We start from the raw sequence: 23,468 nt of genomic DNA on the forward strand, positions 1-23,468 counted from the left end.
AACACCCCTCTCATTATGGTCCGCCCCTGTGGAAACAGCAAGTTTCCTCGAACTCCCGTTAGAGGATATTGATGAGAATTAGTGATCGGTCGCACCTATTGGACGGGGCGAAGCACTGCAACAACAACAACAGTCTCACCGTGGATCTCCTGATTTTCATTTGTGCTTAATTTTGAAGGTGTTCTTCGTCCAATAGCTGCGATCACTCATCTAACGGAAGTCCAAGCCTCTCAATGCCCTTTTAGTTAAACGGCTGAATCATTTCGTGTCAGATCTCTTCGTAGTGCTTACGGACATGTCCCCTTTTATTGCGTGAAGGCGGGTCAGCATTAATCATTTGTCGGTTAATATACCCAGGGTCTGGGACTTTTAACAGAAAATGCTTCAGACATTCCACGGAACCAAGCTCGCTTTATTCAATCTCGAGGACCCTGTTTCGAGCCACGGCTTTTTTTTTTTTTTTTTTTGAGATGTATACGTTCTTCTGTAGCGCCAAACCCTCTCACGCCGGTTTTTCGGAATGTAAGCGATGTTCATGATCCTTTGGAACGATTTAAGATGGCTACATTGAAGCTTCTAGGTCACCTTGTCCCCCCACACCCTAGCTGACAACCTTGACTTTAAAGTCGCCACACATGACTTATGTGATTACGAAAGTAGTCCTTATCCACGTCGGCCGCATCATCTATTGGTGCGAACCCGCAAATAAACTGTGTATTGAAACCCCTTGCCTCGACTCGCACCGCAGTGAAAAGCTCGTTCATAGCCGCGAACGAGCGTACATGGCGGCAAAGTCTTTTCCACTTCAAAACTAACAACTTGGCACTGAACTTAGCTTCTATCGCCTCCAAATTGGTAGACGTCACGAGCCCTACTGCCCTTCTGTCTTTCCCCGTCCATCTTACTTCCTATATGGCGGTGATGCTAGCCTTTATCCTTAGTCTTAGTAAGTTTAACATTTATATTGGTCGTTACAGAAAAAATACATGGGGTGGGAGGGACACTGAAATGACTGCCCTTGGTTGGGAAAAATCCCGAGTCGCTCCGGTACATAGAACCGCATGCCTTGGAAGGGATGCTTCTCGTCGTTTTTCATTGCGTTTTTCAGCGCAAAACACGGGTATGGATGTGAATTTATTGCTTCTGTGAAAAGCTTTGCTCCTGTAAGTTGCAGTTTATGATGTTGTTGTTGTAGCGATAAGGTTACTCCCCGAAGGCTTTGGGGAGTGTTATCGATGTAGTGGTCCTTTGCCGGATACGGATCCGGTACGCTCCGGTATCACAGCACCATTAAGGTATTAGCTCGTCCATCTCGGGAACGATCTGTATGGCCACATTGAACCTTCAGGCCATCCCTCCCTACCCCACCCCCAAGTTCCATAAAGAGCTTGGGTTCGCCAGAGCCTCGTCTGTTAGTGAAACGATTCGCCGCTCGAAGGTGAGGTTGACAATTGGGTTGAAGGAGCTATATATTGCGCTACACAACCCCTTGAATCCTAGTTGCAGTTTATCATTCCTGTCAATGGCGTTGGAGTCGAAGAATTTATTTTTAAGGGTGCAAATTTACTACACGCTAAACGCCAATAATATCTTGAAAAAGCTCAACACTCCCTTTTCCCTCTTGTGTTAAGTGGCAAACATTTAAATGTATACAAATTTGTTTACACAACGAGTTGCCTTGGTAACCCACCAAACCGTCCACAAAAGGCAGCAAACACAAAACCAAATTAACTCAATTAGAATTATAAATAAATAAATTCATTAAATAAAATGAGCGCTCGTCTCCAACAACACGCAAAAAAAAAGCACAAAGGTAGTCGCCAGAAAAGTCAAAACCAAATGAGTCGCACAAAGTCCAAACGTCGCAAAACGCGACCGACGCGCGAGTATCAGGATAATGAACGTGAAGTACAAGACCTCTTGGAAAACACAAGCCTATCCATAGATAACAGCCCACAGTCACATAGAACAGATGAGCTAACGCGTAGTTTGGATTTTTTTTGTCGCACCAGCGAGGAGGAGGTGTTGCCAACGCCAAGTATAACGCAAAGGAAGTTGACATTTAACAAACAAAACTTGGAAAGGCAAACGCGCATAGAGGAAGTAAGTTCCTATAAGGAAGACAACATTGATGAGCGCGAGGAAGAGTTCATCAGCGCTGATGAAGCGGCAGAAAGTAATGAGACTAGCGGCAACGAGCACACACCTACGCCTGCTTCCGGCCAGCAACGCGAAAATACCGCATCCACTTACATACAAGTCGAGGAAGATGTGTTGATGCGTTTAAAGGCCGGAGAAAGGTTTATACCCGACCCGACATTGATATACAAACCAAGCATGCAACTGACGCCTGATATTAACATGATTGTGACTAGCGTCAGCGATGCAGCAGAGAATGTAGGTAAGCGGCATGCCCTAAGCGCCAATACCGCGCGTATGCTGCAACGTCATCAAATAGAGCAACGCGCTAAGGACCAACCGATTTCCAAAAACTACGTGAAACAACTGAAACATGCACAATCTGATAACTTGCAATACATAAAAGATCGCCATACATTGTATCGCACCTTTTGTATGCATAAATTCCATCCCATCTTCTGCGAGCCAATGCGCCAACCAAACGAAATACCAACACGCAAATTTGTGCGCATCTATCTGAAGGAATTAGTCTTCACTACGCATCCGCATCTATTGGAAGAACATCGGTTGGCAAATTCGTTGGAGGAACTCTGTGAGCAATATGCCCAACGCCAGCAGCGACGGGTTTGCGAAAAGTTGCGTGCACAGTTGCAAACGGAACGACGCATCGTTAACGAGCTCTTAGAACGTGAATCGTCTAATAAAGACGCGCTAGAAGAAACGGCTGCCACAAAGGAACGACGGGCACGCAAACTGGAAGAGGAATTATTAAGAGTGCGCTTACTACGCAACACACTCTACGCAGAGGAGGCGCAAACCAAACGTCTGCTCAACGAAATACTTGATAATTGGATGCGTCTGAAACAATTACGCAAAACGCAGGATTACCAATGTACACGTTTCAAGTTACGTATCAAGTTAGAAGACAACGTAAATGTGGCAATGGAAAGTCATCGTTGGGCGGAGCGTTTTGAAACTGATTTAAATGAGATTTATCGTGAAGAATTGGAGATTTACTATCGCGCCAAACGTCTATGGAGGGCGCGCGTTCGTAATGCAGAGCTAGCAGAGTCATCCATCAAGCCACGTAAGCCGCACATTACGCATATTTCAAAGGATTTACGTGCCAAATTGGCTGAATGTTTAGGTGCACCAGGCGAGCCAAAGATCGACGTGCAACTACATCGTGTTTGCGATGATGAATTCTATAATCTGCCCGGCTTGCGTCGACTTAAGAGTTTCTTTATGAAAATTTACTTTGATAACGAGTTTGTAAGTGCTACACGTAGCTATCGCATTGAGCCCGACCTGCGGTTACCAATAAACGAGGTGTTTGGCATATTTTTGGAGCGTCGCATGCCAAAGGATATACGCGTAGTGGTAAGTTGATTTTCGAATACTTCTAAGACTATGTGACATGTTGTTAAGTTGACAACAGCTAACTCAGCTCCGAGTGATTAATATGTAGATAGGTCTCACAGAAACGCACTGCATGAGATAAAAAAAAGTGAGATTTGATATACTGCTTTAAAAGTGTTTGTGCCCAGCGGGTTAGGGTGTCAGTATATACCCGCGATAGGTATTCATGTCGTAAGAGGCGACTAAATTACCAGATTCAAGGACTTTGTAGCGCATCCCTTCAGGTTGCCAGCGCAATATATAGCTTCTCCAAACCAAATTGCCAACCTCACCTATCGGCGGCGAATCCCGTTTCACTAACTGACGAGGAGCTGGCGAACCCAAGCTACTCATGGAACTTGGGGGTGGGGAGGGAGGGATGGCCTGAAGATTTAATGTGGCCATATAAATCGTTCCCGAGATGGTCGGGCTAGCACCTTAATGGTGCTGTGTTACCGGAGCGTGCCGGATCTGTATCCGGAAAAGGACCATCACATCGATAACACTCCCCAAAGCCTTCGGGGAGTAACCTTATCGCTACAACAACAACAACAACAAAAGGGTTTGTGAAAAAATAATTAGCAGAGGCTCCCTACATGCGCCGTTTTTATTTTAAAACCACTTCCTAAATGTTACGGATATGGGCAGTCCCCCTCGAACTTTCGGTTGTGTAGATTTCAGTAACCCCGAGAAGCATCCCTATCGCGGGAACATTCTAAGTTCCCCAATACGCTGGGATTTCTCTGTTCCGGGTTGGTCGTGCGGGTAAACATAATAAGCTTGCGTGATGGAATAAATCTGCAGCGGAACCAAGATTATACTGACAATTAACCGAAACTCAGGCTGTTTCCTGTTGTTGTGTTAATAGTTTCCCCATTTGATATAACGTTCTCACTACACCTTTTCCAGTTTAAGTTCAGAAAATTACAATTCAAGTTCAGAATTTCCTATTTAAATTCAGAAATTTACAATTCATGTTCAGAGTTTTCAACTAAAGTTCAGAAATTCCAATTTAAATTCAGAAAAATACAATTCGATTTCAGAAAATTACAAATCAAGTTCAGAATTTTCATTTCAAGTTCAGAAAATTACAATTCAAGTTCAGAAAATTACATTTCAAGTTCAGAATTTCCAATTTAAATTCAGAAATTTACAATTCAGGTTCAGAAATTTACAATTCAAGTTCAAGGTTTCCAATTAAAGTTCAGAAATTCTAATTTAAATTCAGAAAAATACAATTCAAATTCAGAAAATTACAAGTCAAGTTCAGAATTTTCATTCCAAGTTCAGAAAATTACAATTCAAGTTCATAAAATTACATATCAAGTTAGAAAATTACAATTCAAGCTCAGAAAGTTTGTCAGGATTTTTTTCTTTCATGCAATGGAAATTATAGTATGTAAGATGGTAAATGTTAGCGCTAATAATTTGATACAAGGATATGAAGGCCTACTGCCTGTTAAGGAAGCATTGGACTCCTTAACTTACTTAAATTAATTTTGCTCACATGAGCTCCTCTCTTCGCTCTCCTCTCATAAGAGGTTAGTTACAAGGACATCCAGCTATATTCTAAAGGTCACAAGCATTGATCTGTATTGAGTATGACAGCAGTGATGACGAAATCAACGGAGCACCCACAATCCCGCTAGTAACGTATAAGTACTACCTGCCTCTCGCAACTTTGTGGAGGTCCCTCCCTTCCACTTACTTTCAGTAATTTCATGGCCGGAGCATCTTCATGCACTTGTTGCAAAGAGCTATCCTCCGTTTGATTTCTTAGCTCGGGATGTACACGCCTTGGAGAAAACTTGGGGTACAGTATATCCAAGCCACCATTGTCAACGAAGCATCAACACTTCCGCAAATAACATACAAGTATTACATTACGTAGTATGAATTGGAATAACTTTTAAAAAATAACACCCTACTTATAATTTTCTGAATTTGAATTGTGATTTTCTGAACTTGAAATGCAATTTGCTGAACTTGAATTCTAATTTTCTGAACTTGAAATGGAAATTCTGGATTTGAATTGTAAATTTCTGAACTTAAAGTGGAAAAGGTGCAGCCCTTGAGTGAGTGGAAAAACTAAGCAGCTCAACAACATTTAATTAAGTTATTCTTGGCAACTGGGTCCCACGCAATAAAAGAGAATCTGAGAAAGGAAGAGACAAACATGAATAAGAAGCTCTGGCGTGACACGATCTGGTTGCGCCATGTAAAATATTTGATAGGAAGTTACAAAACTTAAAGATACAAGATTAACCTTACGTTAATAATATACCTCACAATGCACGGCAGACTAAAGGCCCATATGCATAAGATGGGCATTTGGAGTAGCATCTTGTTCGCTATTGAGCCGCGCATATCACCTTTCTTCTCCTTATTGTAGCTTAAAAGACTCTTCACGGATATTTTGGGAAGTATTATCGATGATGAGGGTCCTTTGCCGGATATTGATCGCGTATGTTCCGGAAACTAGCACCATTAGGATACTAATCCGACCATCTCGGGAACGATTTGATATGGCCACGTAGAGGCCATTTGTGAATGCGACGCCTTCCCAAAGAGTAAACAAAATATTTTCGAACTACAGAAACTAGAATACAGGCACATAAACCATCTACAGCCGAAACTTATTCTCGACTTCTTGATCAATAGGTGGCAGTGCAGTACCCCAATCATATATTGGGAAAAGGAATTGAATATAACAATAAGTACCACGTGGCTAGATCCTCGCGACCACTTTACATATTTACCACACCTTAGGAATAATATGGATATGAGGTATGCCTGTCGTAAGAGGCGACTAAAATACCGGATTCAGGGGGTTTGTGTAGCGCAGCCCTTTCAGGTTGCCAGCGCATTACATAGCTTCTACAAACCCAATTGTCAACCTCACCTATCCGTGGCGAATCCTCTTTCATTAACAGCCGAGGCTCTGGCGAGCCCGAACTTCTCATGAATCTAGGGGTAGGATGGCGGGATGGCATAGAAGGTCGCATGTGATCATAGCAAATCGTTCCAGAGATGGCCGGGCTTGGTACCGGAACGAACCGGATCTGCATCCGGCTAAGGACAATCAACTCTATAACACTCCCCAAGACCTTCGGGGAGTGTCGTTATCGCTATAACAACAACAACAATAATATGGATATTTACCTTGTGCAGACTTGTCTTGATTCGACGCAGTCCATGAATCTAAACGCCGTCCACTCATTGTGTTAGCTGCTACAGCATATCTGTCTATCTCTCCCCTTACAGCTTTATGAAAAATTCCGCCTGCATACAGCACGAAAAGTTGCAAAAATACAGATCCCCATACCACAGGCACTCCACACTGCGGACACTCAAGAGCAACGCATCTCATTTACAGCACCAAAACCGGTTGAAGTCAGTGGCCGACTAAATATACGTTTTCTGTGTGAGGAGCAACAAAGTTTTGGGAATCAGTGGCATGTACCAGCTTCAACGACCTCACTATTATTAAACTCCCATACAAAAAAAGCAGAAAAAGAATGGCATGCAGAGCAATTACTGGCGCTTGCCGATGAAAATGCGCAACTCAGCGACGAGGAAATTCCAACAGATCCAGAAGAGCCTCTAAACCTTTTGCAGCAAAACTCAGCACAAACCTGTACTTTCGAAGAGGAACTACTACAATTTTGTGCCATCGAAGAGCTGGATCATAATCGCCGCTTCAAATTGCTCCGTTCTCGTTATTTAAAAAATGATGTACGTACACGAGATCTGCGTTTCATTGCTGCGCTTGATAATGAACTGGAGTTTAATTGGTCCGATAAGGAGGAGCCAGTAATTGAGGCGGGCGATTGGATGGATCCAATAGATTTGCATATGCACGAGGGCAAAAAGTACATAAAACAGCTTTACGAAGCGATACGCAGTCAGTGTGTGCGTTTGAGTACAATATCGGCTAATGCGGAGCATCTTTTGATCGGGGATGTACCTGCCAGTTGGAGGTGAGGTTTAAACATGAATTGCTTATGATAAGTGGCTATAGAGATATTTGATGTTTTGTTTTACCTTTTCACACTTTCAATAGCACGTTCTTTCAAGTCTTAAGTTTGATCTTTACCTCAAAACGTGCGTTAAACATGACACTTCATCAACCAGCCATCACGTTACATGCACACCCGTTGGATATGGATGCCGTTCAAAATTATAAAATAATATTGAATATTGTGCGAGCCACCGGTATACCAGTACGGAATCCCAGTTCATCGGACAAAGAAAGCAAACAACGCAGCAACGATAGTCCCAATATGTTTGTTAGTCAAAGTAAGTTCGTTTAAAACATTTTAGCCCAAAGGTCGAAAGAACGTATAGATGTTACGAACTTCCACTTAGCTCAAATACCTCAAAGCTATTTCGTTCATTTATAGTATTCTATATGCTTAGGCGGTTTTAACTAAGCTCGACAAAGTCTGCCTCGTATTTCATAGTCCCTTGTGCAATATTGGGTTATATCCTTAATGGTCAATAAGTATTTTTGAGAGGACTATCGTCCCCGCAGTATGTCTGTTAAAAATATAGAAAAACGGAAATTACTGCACTCGATTTTAGAACGAGAAGAAGAGTGCACCGAAAAAAGCTTATTAGGCGACTTTCTATTACCGATTTTAGAAGGAAGGATTAAGAAACGTTTAATGGTGTTCTGCCGGCACATATCGAAGGATCCTGAGGATAGGTGGCTAATAAAAAAAGAACGGTGAGAACTGATAGTTTACAGGGAGGGGTTATGTAGCGTATATTTATACTCAGCTGAGCAGAGCTCACAGAGTATATTAACTTTGTTTGCATAACGGTAATCCGTAACGGCATAAACTAATCGAGATAGATATAGTTATATATATCAAAATGATCTGGGCGAAAAAAGAAATTCATTTAGCTATGTCCGTCCGTAAACACTATAACTTGAGTAAATTTTGAGGTATCTTAATGAAATTTGGTATATAATTTCCTGGCCACTCATCACAGATCGCTATTTAAAATGAACGAAATCGGACTATAAGCACGTCCACTTTTTCGATAACGAAAATTTCGAAAACCCGAAAAAGTGCGATAATTCATTACCAAACACGGATAAAGGTAGGAGGGTTTACCTTATGACGCAGAATATAAAATTAGTAAAATTTTGGACATCGGCGTGGCACCGCCCACTTTTAAAATAAGGTAATTTAAAAGTTTTGCAAGCTGTAATTTGGCTGTCGTTGCGGATATCATGATAAAATTTGGCAAGAACGTTACTCCTATTACTGCATATGTGATAAATCAAAATTTGAAAAAGCGGATGACGAACACGCCCACTTTAAAAAAAGTTTAAAAGTCAAATTTAAACAAAAAATTGAATATCTTTACAGTATATAAGTAAATTATGTCAACATTCAACTCCAGTAATGATATGGTGCAACAAAATACAAAAATAAAAGAAAATTTCAAAATGGGCCTGGTTCCGCCCTTTTTGATTTAATTTCTCTAGAATACTTTTAATGCCATAAGTCGAACAAACATTTACCAATCCTTGTGAAATTTGGTAAGGGTATAGCTCCTATGACGATTGCTGTTTTCTGTGAAAATGGGCGAAATCGGTTGAAGGCACGCCCAGTTTTTATACACAGTCGACCGTCTGTCGAAAAAAATTGATATATCTTTACTAAACTTAGTTCACGTACTTATCTGAACTCACTATATCTTGGTATTAAAAATGGGCGAAATCCGGTTATGACCACGCCCACTTTTTCGATATCGAAAATTTCGAAAAATGCCATAATTCTGTACCAAATACAAAAAAGAGATGAAAAATGGTGATTGTATTGATTTTTTGACACAAAATATAACTTTAGAAAAAACTTTGTAAAGTGGGTGTGACACCTACAATATTAAGTAGAAGAAAATGAAGAAGTTCTGCAGGGCGAAATCAAAAGCCCTTGGAATCTTAGCAGGAATACTGTTCGTGGTATTGCATATATAAATAAATTAGTGGTACCCGGCAGATGATGATCTGGGTCACCCCGGCCCACATTTTGGTCGATATCTTTAAAACGCTTTCACATATAAACCTAAGGGCCACTCCCTTTTAAAATACACATTAATACCTTTCATTTGATACCCATATCGTACAAACACATTATAGAGTCACCCCTGGTCCACCTTTATGGCGATATCTCGAAAAGGCGTCCACCTATAGAACTAAGGCCCACTCCCTTTTAAAACACTCTTTAATACCTTTCATTTGATACCCATGTCATACAAATACAATCCAGGGTTACCCTAGGTTCATTTTCCTATATGGAGATTTTCCCTTATTTTGTCTCCAAAGCTCTCAGCTGAGTATGTAATGTTCGGTTACACCTGAACTTAGCCGAACTTAACGAACTTACTTACTTAATTGGCGGTTACCGTTTAAGCGCAGAAATATTTGCCACATATCTGGAAGAACAATCGACCAAAAAACTATATAAAAGTCGAGCTTAAATCAATTCTGAATACCTGGGACAATTTTGGGCAACTATAAATCAAAGCACTCTCAATAACGTAACTCCGTTAAAAAGCTTAACAGTTTTTTGAAAAACCCAGAAGCAAGACTACTACCTTCCTTTGCAAAAAAAAACGTAAATTTGTTGCAACATTTGCTTGACTTTCAGTTTACAAATACTCCAACGTTCGTCCTTTCATTACATTAACTTACAAGGACAAGTTCTGCCGTTCTCTCACCGTTGAAGGTTCAAATCCGACTTGGAATGAACAGCTCATTTTGCAATTACGGTATTTTTAAATTCACATAAACATAAATCTATTTAAGATCTCACTAATCGAAACATCATTCTAGTGGAAGCTTGACTGAACTACGTGATGATTTAAAAATTTCGCTTTTTGATGAAGTGATCGAAAGTCATCCGAATGAAGATCTTAGCATACGCAATATGGACATTTATCAACGTATACAAACAAACTGGTTGGGAGAATATAGATTTCCGATTTATGCGCTATTGGCTCAACAAAAGGTGCGTAGATGAGTCTACATATATCAATATTTTTTTATCGGCATTATTACATTACAGCTTGATGGTGTCATAGAACTTGATACACCTAAAGTACTGCTAGGCTATAAGCCACCTGCTCTGGCACATATTACATCCCAAGGTGACGTTAATGTAGCCATTGAGGAATTACCAGAAATAAAAGAAACTGTGCGCCTTTGGTATTATATGAGCATTGAACCGCACGTCACATTACCTCATGTGAATACCACTTGCTTAGAATGCGTCGAATTGAAAGAGGTGCGTCAACATATGCAACAATGGTCCATGCAAGCTCAGGATCTACATCCGCAACGCTACATAAAGCCGTTAGTATGTACAGCAGAGGGTAAACGTGTTTGTTTGACACGTCTTTTAGAGCCAATTCCACTACCGATTGATGCGAGCGAGCAGCAGTTAGAGCTAGCTTGTCGTTTTGTTTCTATGCTAAATGTTCTGAAGGGTTTTGATGCTTGTCTATCTTTCGAAGGTATTTGGTTAAATAATCAATGTGTCTTGGACACCAACTGGGCTACGTTCAAAGATTTGGGCGTATTGCTATGCAATTTTTTGCTCAGCATTGGTGTGAGCTGTTGGTTAGTGCTTGGTTGGGCTGCAGCATATGGTGAATGCACTTTTGTATTATATCGTAGCGTGGACGGTGAACTGCTATTTATCGATCCGTATACTGGAAAACGTTACGGCACACGAGACATTTTCTGCCCGCTTCATAAGATTTGTCTGATTGTGGCTCAAGATAATGTGAGTAAAACAATTTATTTAAATTTTATTTATTTTTATACTCAGCGTGCTTTGCATAAAGAGTATATTAACTTTGATTGGATAACGGTTGGTTGTACAGGTATAAAGGAATCGAGACAGATATAGACTTTCATATATCAAAATCATCAGTATCGTAAGAAAATTTGATTGAGCCATGTCCGTTCGTCCGTCCGTCCCGATAACTTGAGTAAATATTGAGATATATTCACCCAATTTGGTATCTGGATCCAGAATAGATTGGTATTGAAAATGATCGAAATCGGATGATAACCACGCCCACTTTTTATATATATACAATTTTGGAAAACACAAAAAACCTGATAATTTAGTAAATAGTAAACCTAGAATGTTGGAATTTGACATGTGGACTGATATTGAGACTCTTGATAAACAATTTTTTTTATTAATTATAAAACAAAAATAGTAACAAAATTTGACAGAGGTTGCTTTTTTATAGGGAATCCTTTGAAGAAAAATTAACAAAATCGGTTAGGGACCACGTCCACCTTTATATAAATAATTCTTAAAAGGGTCGTGGACGAATAAAATAAGCTATACCTTTGCAAAAAATAGCTTTATATCAATAGTATTTCATTTCCCAAGTGGATTTATAACAATAAATAGGAAAAACTTCAAATTTTAAAAATGGGCGTGGCACCGCCCCTTTTATGACTAAGCAATTTTCTGTTTCGGGAGCCATAACTTGAAACAAAATTTACGGATCGTAATAAAATTGGGTACACACATTTTCCCTATAGCAGAAAATATGGACGAGATCGGTTAAGGACCACGCCCACTTTTATATAAAAGATTTTTAAAAGGGTCATAGACGAAATTAATAAGCTATATCTTAGCGAAAAAGAGCTTTTTATTAATATAATTTTACTTTCTAAATTGAATTATAACACCGCCCCTTTTACGACTAAGAAATTTTCTATGTTTTGGGAGCCATAACTCGAAGAAAAATTAACGGATCGTAATGAAATTGTGTACACATATTTTCCTTATAGCAGGAAATATTTCTAGTAAAAATGGACGGGATCGGTTAAAGACCACGGCAACTTAGATATAAAACAAGTTTAAAAGGGTCGTAGACTAGAATAATAAGCTATAACTTAGCAAAAAATAGTTTTGAATCAATGATACTTCACTTAACAAGTTTTATTTTAAGAGGAAATGGGGAGACATTTTTTTTTTAACGGGCGGTGCTACGTGTTATGTAGAAAAGTTATTTATCTGAAATTACAATTGAAGCTCACGCTGAGTATATAATGTTCGGTTACACCCGAACTTAGACACCTTTAGTTGTTTTAACTAACCTTCGGATGTACTCAAAGTTATACTGCAATATTCAATCTGAGTCCCGTGTGACAATGACCAACTTCGATTTCAATGAAACATCCTGTTGGTTGCATGCATTCAGTAAACGCAGTCCAGCTCCTTTGGGTGGCGTTCAAAAATTAAACTACAATTACCGGCTCTCCTCTAACACCTCCGATTTAAGACGAAATATTGAACGAAAAATAATGAAGAAAATGAGTGCATGGCGTTCGATGCGAAAGACAATTTGGAATCGGTAAGTTTGAAAAAAATATGGCGTATCATTGTTGTTGTTTCTTTAAGGTTACTCCCCGAAGGCTTTATGGAGTGTTATCGCTGTGATGGTCCTTTGCCGGACACAGATCCGGTACGCTCCGATAACACAGCTCCATTAAGGTGCTAGCCCGACCATCTCGGGAACGATTTATATGGCCACATTAAACCTTCAGGCCATCCCTCCCTCCCCACCCCCAAGTTCCAGGAGCGTGGGGTCTCCAGAGCCTCGTCTGTTAGTGAAACGGGATTCGCCGCTCGAAGGTGAGGTTGACAATTGGGTTTCGAGAAGCTATATATTGCGCTGGTAACCTGAAAAGGTTGCATACACAACCCCTTGAATCTGGTATTTTAAGTCGCCTCTTACGACAGGCATATATACCGCGGGTATATTCTAACCCCCTAACCCGCAGGGGGAATGGCCTATCATTCGAACGACGGTATGGAATTGAAAGTTCTAGAAATAAATTTTGCAATATAAATCTCATCAGGGGATTTCACTTAAGCACTACCTCACCCCCCCCCCCCTTTCTCAAACGCGAAAATTAGTATTTTCTTATGTCCAATATATCTCTGCTTTTGCTAACATTTAAATGATATGATAGTCAATCGAAATATCTTACGAAATCCTATGTTTTAAAACACCGCTGCAGCAAGTTGATCAAAACTTCTTCAATAAGTGAGCATTCCCATGCCATTTTTCAAGTTTTTTTATACAGATCAGTCAGCCCTTCACAAGGAAACAATGTGCCAAATTTGAAGAGAATATCTCTATTATAATAAACAAGTAAGAAAGGCTAAGTTCGGGTGTAACCGAACATTAAATACTCAGCTGAAAGCTTTGGAGGCAAAATAAGATAATCACCATGTAGGAAAATGAACCTAGGGTAACCCTGGAATGTGTTTGTATGGCATGGGTATCAAATGAAAGGTGTTAATGAGTATTTTAAAAGGGAGTGGGCCTTAGTTCTATAGTTGGACGCCTTTTCGAGATATCGCCATAAAGGTGGACCAGGGGTGACTCTAGCATGTGTTGTATGATATGGGTATTAAATAAAAGGTATTAATGAGGGTTTTTAAAGGAAGTGGGCCTTAGTTCTATAGGTGGGCGCGCTTTCGAGATATTGGTGGACCAGGGGTGACTCTAGAATGTGTTTGTATGATATGGGTATCAAATTAAAGGTATTAATGAGGGTTTTAAAAGGGGTTGGCCGTCAGTTGTATATGTGAAGGCGTTTTCGAGATATCGACCAAAATGTGGGCCAGGATGACCCAGAACATCATCTGTCGGGTAACGCTAATTTATTTTTATATGTAATAGCACGAACAGTATTCCTGCCATGATTCCATGGATGTCAAACCCATTTTACAAAGTTTTTTCTAAAATTATATTTTGCGTCAAAAAACCAATTAATCACCATGTTTCATCCCTTTTTTTTCGTATTTGGTATAGAATTATGGCATTTCTTTAATTTTTGCAATTTTCGATATCGAAAATGTGGGCGTGGTCATAGTCGGCTTTCGCCCATTTTTAATACCAAGATAAAGTGAGTTCAGATAAATACGTGAACTAAGTTTAGAAAAGATATATCGATTTTTGCTCAAGTTATCGTGTTAACGGCCATGCGGAAGGACAGACGGACGAGTGTGTATAAAAACTGGGCGTGGCATCAACCGATTTCGCCCATTTTCACAGAAAACAGTTATCGTCATAGAAGCTATGCCCTTACAAAAATTTCACAAGGATTGGTGAATTTTTGTTCGACTTATGGCATTAAAAGTATTGTAGACAAATTAAATGAAAAAGGGCGGAGCCACGCCCATTTAACAATTTTTTTTTATTTTTGTATTTTGTTGCACCATATCATTACTGGAGTTGAATGTTGACATAATTTACTTAAATACTGTAAAGATATTCAATTTTTTGTTAAAATTTGACTTTTAAATTTTTTTTAAATTGGGCGTGTCCGTCATGCGATTTTGCTAATTGTTATTTAGAACACATATAGTAATAGGAGTAACGATCCTGCCCATTGTCCAAAATTTTACTAATTTTCTATTCTGCATCATAAGGTCAACCCACCTGCCAAGTTTCATCGCTTTATCCGGATAAGGAACTTTCATACCACATTTCATAAAGATACCTCAAAATTTACTCAAGTTATCGTGTTCACGGACAGACAGACGGACGGACGGACATCGCTAAATGAATTTCTTTTTTCGCCCAGGTCATTTTGATATATAGAAGTCTATATCTACATATCTCGATTATTTTATGCCGTTACGGGGTACCGTTATGCGAACAAAATAAATATACTCTGCGAGCTTTGCTCTGTTGTTTGGCCAAAACGTTTTCATCATCATTAATTCACGCTTAACCGCCTAAGCAATTTTGACCGTTTTATAAGAAGCCACGCAATTTCGCGATAACTGACGCCATTTGAGAGCACCACGAAGGCCAAGTCTTCCTCCACCTGCCTCTCACAAATAAGTGCTTTCAAACTGCGGTGTCGACTGAAATACTCTCTTGACCGAAGCGGGTTCGTCAATTCGTATAACATAATCTAGGCAACAAAGCTTTTGAGCTTTCACTATATTAATATTTGCATAAAGCTCATACAGCTCATCATTATACCTGAATAATAAATGTTTCGAAGAACTTTTCTCTCGAACACTTCTATCTTCTCACGACACCGTCCATGATTTTGAGCCATACATCAGGACAGGTATGATGAGCGACTTGCAGAGCGTGATTTTTGTTTGTCGAGGGAAGGCTTTTCTTTTCATTTGCCTACTCAGTCCAAAGAAGCACTTGTTGGCAAGAGTTATTCTGCTATCTTAGCTGACATTGTTTTCGATTTTGATGCCAGATAGACGAAGTCTTTCACAGTCTCGAATTTATATCTGTCGACAGTAAAAATTTTTTTTTTTTTGCTTTATCTAATCCAGAGAAGGCAGTGCGTTTGTTCAGGCCAATAATATCAACATCATTATTATACGCCAGTAATTGTACGCTCTTATAATAGATTGAGCCATTACGGTTTAGTTCTGCTGAAATCATTTTCTCCAGCATTAGTAATCCTCGTTTCTTTTGGAATGGCTCGCAAAGGCCCTCCGAATTCTTACGGTGCTTTTGTTGTTGTTGTAGCAGTGCTTCGCCCCATCCAATAGGTGCGACCGATCACTAATTGTCATCAATATCCTCTAACGGAAAGTACCAAGGGGCGGACCATAATGAGAGGGGTGTTAGAGGCGTTGGTTCCACATTACAATTTAAGAGATGGTTGGTGTCATATGGGGACACATTGCAAGCGGGGCATACATTTTGTATGTCGGGGTTGATTCTGGATAGGTAAGAGTTTAGCCTGTTATGGTATCCAGAACGAAGTTGAGCTAGAGTGACTCGCGTTTCCCTGGGGAGTATGCGTTCCTTTTCCGCAAGTTTTGGGTACTGTTCTTTGAGTACTGGATTCGCCGGGCAATTCCTGGCATAAAGGTCCAACGTCTGTTTGTGGAGTTCACTGAGGACCTACTTGTGTTTTTTTGCTTCATACGGCTGAGTTCTCATATGCCGTATTTTCTCATAATGCTTACGGAGATGACTCCTTAAGCCCCTAGGCAGTGTTAACTCGTCAATGAGATGTCTGTTGGGATGCCCAGGTTTCTGGGTATTCAACAGGAAATGTTTGGTTAGCATCTCATTTCTCTCCCTGATGGGGAGTATTTTCACCTCATTATGTAGATGATGTTCTGGGGACATAAGAAGACAGCCCGTGGCGGTTATGAGAGCAGTATTTTGGCATGCCTGTAGCATCTTCCAGTGAGTAGTCGCAATCGGCTGGCGAATTGCTTTGTATGTGGCAAGTACTGCCAGCAAGGGATTTGAGGATTTTATTGCGGCTCTGGATTTGCGGTACAATTGCGGTACAATTGCGGCTTCATGCTCACCAAAATGTATATCGTGATCAAACGTCACACCCAAGATTTTGGGGTGTAGCACAGTCGGTAGCTTAGTGCCATCGACGTGGATGTTCAAAATGGTCGATATTTGGGACGTCCATGTTGTAAATAAGGTCGCGGAGGATTTAGTCGGTAATAATGCCAGGTTTCGCGAGGCGAAAAAGCTAGAGAGATCAGGGAGGTAGCCGTTTATTCTGTTGCAAAGCTCATCGATCTGTGGGCCTGGGCCTGTATTGTGCAGTCATCGGCGTACGAAACGATAGTACCTCCTTCTGGTGGCGAAGGTAGCTTAGATATGTAGAAATTAGACAAAAGTGGGGATAGGACACCACCCTGTGGCACCCGTTGTTAAATTCTTCTTGGTTTTGATGTTTCGTTTCTAAATTGCACCGATGCCTGCCGACCACCCAGATAATTCGCGGTCCACCTTTTAAGACATGGGGGAAGGGTAGACCCTTCCAGGTCTTGCAGTAACTTGCCATGGTTGACCGTATCAAAGGCTTTTGATAGGTCTAGCGCAACAAGTACTGTTCTGTGGTGGGGGTTTTGATTTAAACCGCAATTTATCGGGGTGCTAATGGCATTTAGCGCGGTGATTGTGCTGTGGAGTTTCTGAAGCCATGCTGATGACAGGCTAGTTGCAAATTTGCTTTGAAGTAGGGGAGCAAAATGGCTCCAAGCGTCTAGGCTACTGTCGATAGGAGAGATATCGGGCCATATGGCTCTCCTATGTTAGCTGGTTTCCCAGGCTTTAGTAGCGGGACCACCTTGGCCATTTTCCATTTTTCGGGAATGATAAAGGTGGAAAGATACAGGTTGAAGACATGTGCTAAATATTTGAAACCCTCTTTCCCTAGGCTTTTAAGCATCGGCATGGCTATGCCGTCTGAGCCCACTGCTTTGGATGGTTTAGCATGACCGATGGCGTCCTCAACCTCTTTGGCGGTGATGGTAATTGGAGACGCGCTGAATTTATGTTTATGTGCGTGTCTATTGGCCCACCGCCTATCTTTGCCGACCGTAGAATCCATTATATATTGTCGGAAGAAAGCGCTCGCGAATTTTTTCGCATTCGACAGCACTTTATCGCCAAAGGCGATGGAGATTTTGTCATTGTGCTTAGACGGATTCGATAGGGACTTTACGGTGGACCAAAGTTTACCTACACCGACGGAGAGGTTACAACCACTTAGGTGCTCCTTCCATTTCGCCCGCTTGTGTTCATTCACAAGCAATCTGATGCGTTGGTTTATATCGCTTATTTGGGGATCGCCTGGATCGAGCTGTCTTATAAGGTCACGTTCTCTCGCTAAATTTGCGGCCTCCGCTGGAAAGTGAGGCCGAATTTCGGGAATTCTACCGGCGGGAATGAAGCGAGCCGAGGCGGATTCAATGACCTTGCGGAAATCACGCTCCCTTTGGCGAGCATCATTCGGGATAGGGAGGGCAGCAAAGCCGTTGCCTTATAGGATTTGTATTCGTCCCACTTTCCTCTTTTAAAGTTTATGAAAGTGCGTTTTTCTGTGACGATGAAGTCGGCGGTACGCTTGAGCGAAATAAGTATAGGCAGGTAGTCGGATGCCAATGTTACCATCGGCTGCCAGTTAACGCAATTTACGAGTCCTGCGCTCACGATTGATATATTTGGCAAACTATGACAGCTTCCTACCATACGTGTGGGGGCGTCTCCGTTTATTGTGCAGAGCGTCGTTTCTTTTATTTGATCCGCCAACATCTCACCCTACTGTCTACCCGCAAGTTTGAATGCCATAGATCGTGATAGGCATTGAAATCGCCTAAGATAATGCGATTGTTCCCAGTGAGTAAGGCGCTGATATTAGGGAGGTATCCACTGGGGCAACAGGTGGCAGGAAGGATGTAGATGTTGATGATTTCTAGGTTTGCATCGCCTGACCGGACAGATAAGGTTTGACGTTCTAAGACACTGTCCCTGCGGCCGATGTCGGGATCAAATATATGATATTGCACAGAGTAGTGTATTATAAACGCAAGACCGCCTCCATTTCCGCTCTCGCGATCTTTTCTGTGGACATTATACTCAGAACAGGTCTCCAGAGCAGATCTTGCTGTGAGTTTAGTCTCTTGAATCGCAGCAATGCGGATGTTGTGCCGCTGCATGACATCGACTATCTCCGTGATCTTGCCAGTTAATCCATTACAGTTTAACTGCAGAATTCTGAAGCGCAACGGGGGAGACGTCGTCACTCTGGGAGTGACGGGTCACTACGCCTGTGTTGTGAAAGGCTAGGACGCAATTGCTGTTGTGGCCCTGGGATTGGACGTCCTTGGGTAAGCATTATGGTGTATTTGGGTAAGCGTCCTGGCAACATGGCGCAATGAAACCCGTCGAGGGGTTGCCGTCGCGCAGACCAGAACATCTAGGAAAGTGGCACCGTCCAAGGCAGTATGACAATTTGTGGGAGGGACGCAACAAATTAAATGGGGTTACACTGAAATGGCAGTCCTTGGTCGGGAAAAATCACGAGTCGCTCCGGTACATAGAACCGACTGCCTTGGGAAGCGGGGGAGCCTTAACTCCGCTGTATGTAGCTGCATGCAAGCAACTCCTTTACAATTAGTTAAAAGTAGCATGTCACAAATCGATGTCTCCTCAGAGGTATGTATATCCCGCCAAGTATTTTTTTTTTGTATGTTTGTATGATTTGATCGGGGACTGCCCGTATTGCTTTTTTTTTTTAAATGTATGAAAACATTTATTTGAAGCAATTTTTTTAATTTTATAATTTATTTAATAATTTGGGAAAAATTTAAACAACGTGACATCAGGACGGACAAGGCGACAGCTGTTTCGATTATACCTTGTAAATCTCTTCAAAGACTTTTCTCCCGGGAGTGGGAGTCGAACCCGCACTCCTACGATAGTTGAAATGGTTAGAAACGCATTTAGCTACGTCATGCCTTAGTTGTTGTAGTTTTTCCCAATTGCCTTCTTTTGCATATTTTAATCTTTTACACATTGTATACTTCGTATGCAATTATGTGTTAAAGCTATGCTTGGTACGGCGGTTTTCAAAGAAACTTTGGTTTTGTTGCTGTTTTTGTTCTATTTATAGAACTACAACGAATTAAACAATTTTGCCTGTTTGTATGATTTAATCGGGGACTGCCCGTATTGCTTTTTTTTTTAATGTATGAAAACATTTATTTAAAGCAATTTTTTTAATTTTATAATTTATTCAATAATTTGGGAAAAATTTAAACAACGTGACATCAGGACGGACAAGGCGACAGCTGTTTCGATTATACCTTGTAAATCTCTTCAAAGCCTTTTCTCCCGGGAGTGGGAGTCGTACCCGCACTCTTACGATAGTTGAAATGGTTAGAAACGCATTCAGCTACGTCATGCCTTGTATGTCGCTATCCAAAAAACCGGCTTACCATTTCTAATAAAATTTCAGTTCTTGCTGTAATATTTTTGTCTGTAATATTTTTATATTTTACCAGTGCTTTTGAGCCCCGTCTTCAAAGTATTCTTCAGGACTTGGAGCGTTTAAGTATTTCTAATAATGGTTCATATACCGAATCTAAATATACAGATCAAGTAGCAGCTGAATTTCCAAATTATAAGGTAACGTAAAATTTTTTCTATTCAAAATACAAATTTTCGAGCTTATTCTATATATCTGAATCGAGAGTGGCTTTAACATATAAATATCTAATTTTGTTTCAGATCTATGGTTATACACTAAACTTTCCTTATACAAATCTCAAATCGATATCGGAACGAATAAAATCAACTGGCATACATTTGAATAGCGATAGACGAGTCGAATTTTGCTTGGCGACGCACATACACATTTATCCTAATAATGTTCTCTCAATTTGGATATTTCTTATGTCTGTAATATCGCGTGATTAAACTAAAGTGTATATGGAAATGGTATATGGAATTAGCGCTCATGCGCCGTTTTGATACCACAACTCGTGAGTTAACCAATGAAAGGGTGTTGTAAGAAGACTAATAAAAATTGTTAACCTCCTCAGGGAAATCCGTCCCCCTATATCCATCCCATGGAGTTTATAAATTTGAGAAGCTCTCCCGACCTAACATCCTTGAGTTCTGGGAGGCTTTCGAAAAAGACAATTTGACATATACCTCGGAGCTTTAATTTCAACACTGAAGCTTGTACTCTACTTTCCTAATAATAAACTACAACTAAACTTAAATAAAATTCTATATTTAGAACAAAAAATTTTCAATTATTTCAATTCCCCGCACGAATAAATCACAATTTTTTGTGTTGTAGCGCCCGATTTGCTGCCGCAACGTTCCATCTTGCGCACTACATCGGAACCGCTGATTACATGACCAAACACAACGTGCTTATTATCCAGCCAATCGGTTCTGAAAGAAATTGAGTTTAGCGAAAGATTCAACTACATATTTTTAAATAAAATTACTTCGTCGTGCATATGAAGAATTGTGAACCATTTGTATTTGGCCCTGAATTCGCCATTGACAATGTACCAAAACCGTGATGCTTGAGTGAAAAATTTTCATCTGCAAATTTCTTGCCATAAATAGATTTTCCACCAGTGCCATTGTTGTTGGTAAAGTCACCACCTTGACACATCTGCAAGATTGTGCGCATAAATTAATATTCAAATAGCAAAAGGCAACAATAACTTGTTTACAAATTCGGGTATAACGCGATGAAAAATGCTGCCCTTATAACCGAAACCTTGGTCATGCGTACAAAGTGCGCGGAAATTTTCTGCTGTTTTTGGCACAACATCCGCGCGTAACAACATTATAATACGTCCCACATCATGACCACCAATGCGTATATCAAAGAACACTTGGGGATTGCGCTTTTCTGCTTTTTCTATAACTGCTGGCCCACTTGGCTTGCTGGAGATTTCCGCACCATGCTCTGAATTCTTTGCGCCACCTTCGTTCGTTTCAGCTTCATCGCCTTTCAATGTAGCGCCCGCATGCTTCTGCAACCAATCATCATCAGCCCAAACGGGTTTGAAACTACCTTCCTTGATGCGCACAGGCTTAGCAAGATTTACACGTATCGTTCGTCCACACAATTCAGAATCGTTCTGTAATTGTTGGTTAAATTATTTAACGATTTGTATAAGCATATTGCCTGTGCAATTTACCATATTGTCTATCGCTGCAGCAGCATCTTCCGACATTTCATATTCTATAAACGCAAATCCACGATGTTTCTGTGTTTCATAGTCCACCGGCATTTGTATATCGGCTATATCTCCGAAAGGAATAAATGCATCATTTAAAAGCTTTTCAGTAACTTCATCTGCCAAAGCCCCCACGTAGACGGTGCGTTTATCATTCGACATTGTATCAGATATAACAAATTTCACTAAACATTAGAAGTAATTAAACGTAATTGAATATAAACAAAATGATCAAAACAGCTTATCTGATATCTGATATCTTCTGCATAGACGTAAAAATCCAAAGTGATTGGTCACTCGCTGAAGATACCCGGTCCTATGCGCCGCCATATTGCACACCATGGCACATTGTAAATTTTACCAAGTAGCGCAACTAACAGCTGATCGGTGAAAATTCGCACATTCACACACACAGTTCTCGACTCAGTTTCAAAAAAAAACTTTAGATTATTTAATTCAAATTTTAGAGTGAGATAATCTTTGCCAATTAATGTATACAGAATATATATGGCGTTTTCGTTGTTATTAAAACATTAGTTTTATTTATATTAAAGCTTTTATCATTTTTTTTTTTTAACTTTGAAAATACTCCGAACACCATTCCTTCATTATATGACATTCGACTGCCTAGTCCACTGCCTTCCACTCTATTCGCAACATAACCTCTACTTAAGCTGCCAAACTATATAGTAAACAATGCCCTGACATCCTGTCAAAACTAAAAAGTAGTAGTTGGCAGATAACCATGATTCAACTATATGCAGGTTCAGGTTGGCTCATCTGTAAAGCAACAAAATATGTCTGTTCAAATTGTCAAAATCTGTGTATTGGGGTTGGTGCGAATGGTATGGAATGGAAACATAAAACTTAGCAGTTTTTGTATGTGTAAGTAAAATGTTGCCAATGTGTTGGTTTCATTTTGAGTTTGCCATCTCCTTTTGACAATCCCTTCGACCATGCAATGACATAAACAAAATCAGCTGATGAGATGAGCCAATACATAATTGAACCATGGCAGATAAGATATCACACTTAAGTGTCAATTAATGGTGACTTATAACCATAAAACCATAACCAGATAAAACAGCTTATCGAACCTACCTTATGGAAATCAATGTAATCGATTAAAGGTGCCATACCATAACCATACCATAGTCAACCAATTGGTTTTTGGTTTCTCGCCATATCCATAACCTAAAAATATTTTAATTGGTGAATTTAATAACTTTTTCTAGATTTTATTCATTGTTTTGGATACGTTATGACTAAGAGACTTATTTTTTGTGGAATATGAAATTTTCACGATTATTAGGTTAAGGCACCCTTAATCGATCACATTGACGATGGTTATGGATATGATAAGGT

At 40.3% G+C, this 23,468-nt stretch overlaps 2 protein-coding genes across 2 annotated transcripts; one reads left to right on the forward strand and one right to left on the reverse strand.

Annotated features, from left to right (window-relative positions):
* The first annotated feature begins 1,770 nt into the window (after positions 1 to 1,770).
* Positions 1,771 to 21,282, forward strand: Cc2d2a (Coiled-coil and C2 domain containing 2A). Its single transcript, XM_067771360.1, has 9 exons — positions 1,771 to 3,519; positions 6,802 to 7,517; positions 7,601 to 7,836; positions 10,203 to 10,323; positions 10,388 to 10,562; positions 10,620 to 11,339; positions 12,698 to 12,936; positions 20,400 to 20,523; positions 20,626 to 21,282. The coding sequence occupies exons 1-9, from the start codon at positions 1,771 to 1,773 to the stop codon at positions 20,812 to 20,814; spliced, it is 4,269 nt and encodes a 1,422-aa protein (XP_067627461.1). The 3' UTR covers positions 20,815 to 21,282.
* Positions 20,368 to 22,451, reverse strand: cyp33 (cyclophilin-33). The gene is made up of 4 exons (XM_067771361.1): positions 22,065 to 22,451; positions 21,591 to 22,004; positions 21,357 to 21,529; positions 20,368 to 21,300 (listed from the first exon to the last, which is right to left on the reverse strand). Exons 1-4 carry the CDS (start codon positions 22,263 to 22,265, stop codon positions 21,156 to 21,158), a joined length of 933 nt encoding a protein of 310 aa, XP_067627462.1. The 5' UTR covers positions 22,266 to 22,451; the 3' UTR covers positions 20,368 to 21,155.
* Between the last annotated feature and the right edge of the window lie 1,017 nt (positions 22,452 to 23,468).

This window comes from Eurosta solidaginis, chromosome 3 (genome assembly GCF_040869045.1).
Source record: "Eurosta solidaginis isolate ZX-2024a chromosome 3, ASM4086904v1, whole genome shotgun sequence".
Taxonomy (NCBI): domain Eukaryota; kingdom Metazoa; phylum Arthropoda; class Insecta; order Diptera; family Tephritidae; genus Eurosta; species Eurosta solidaginis.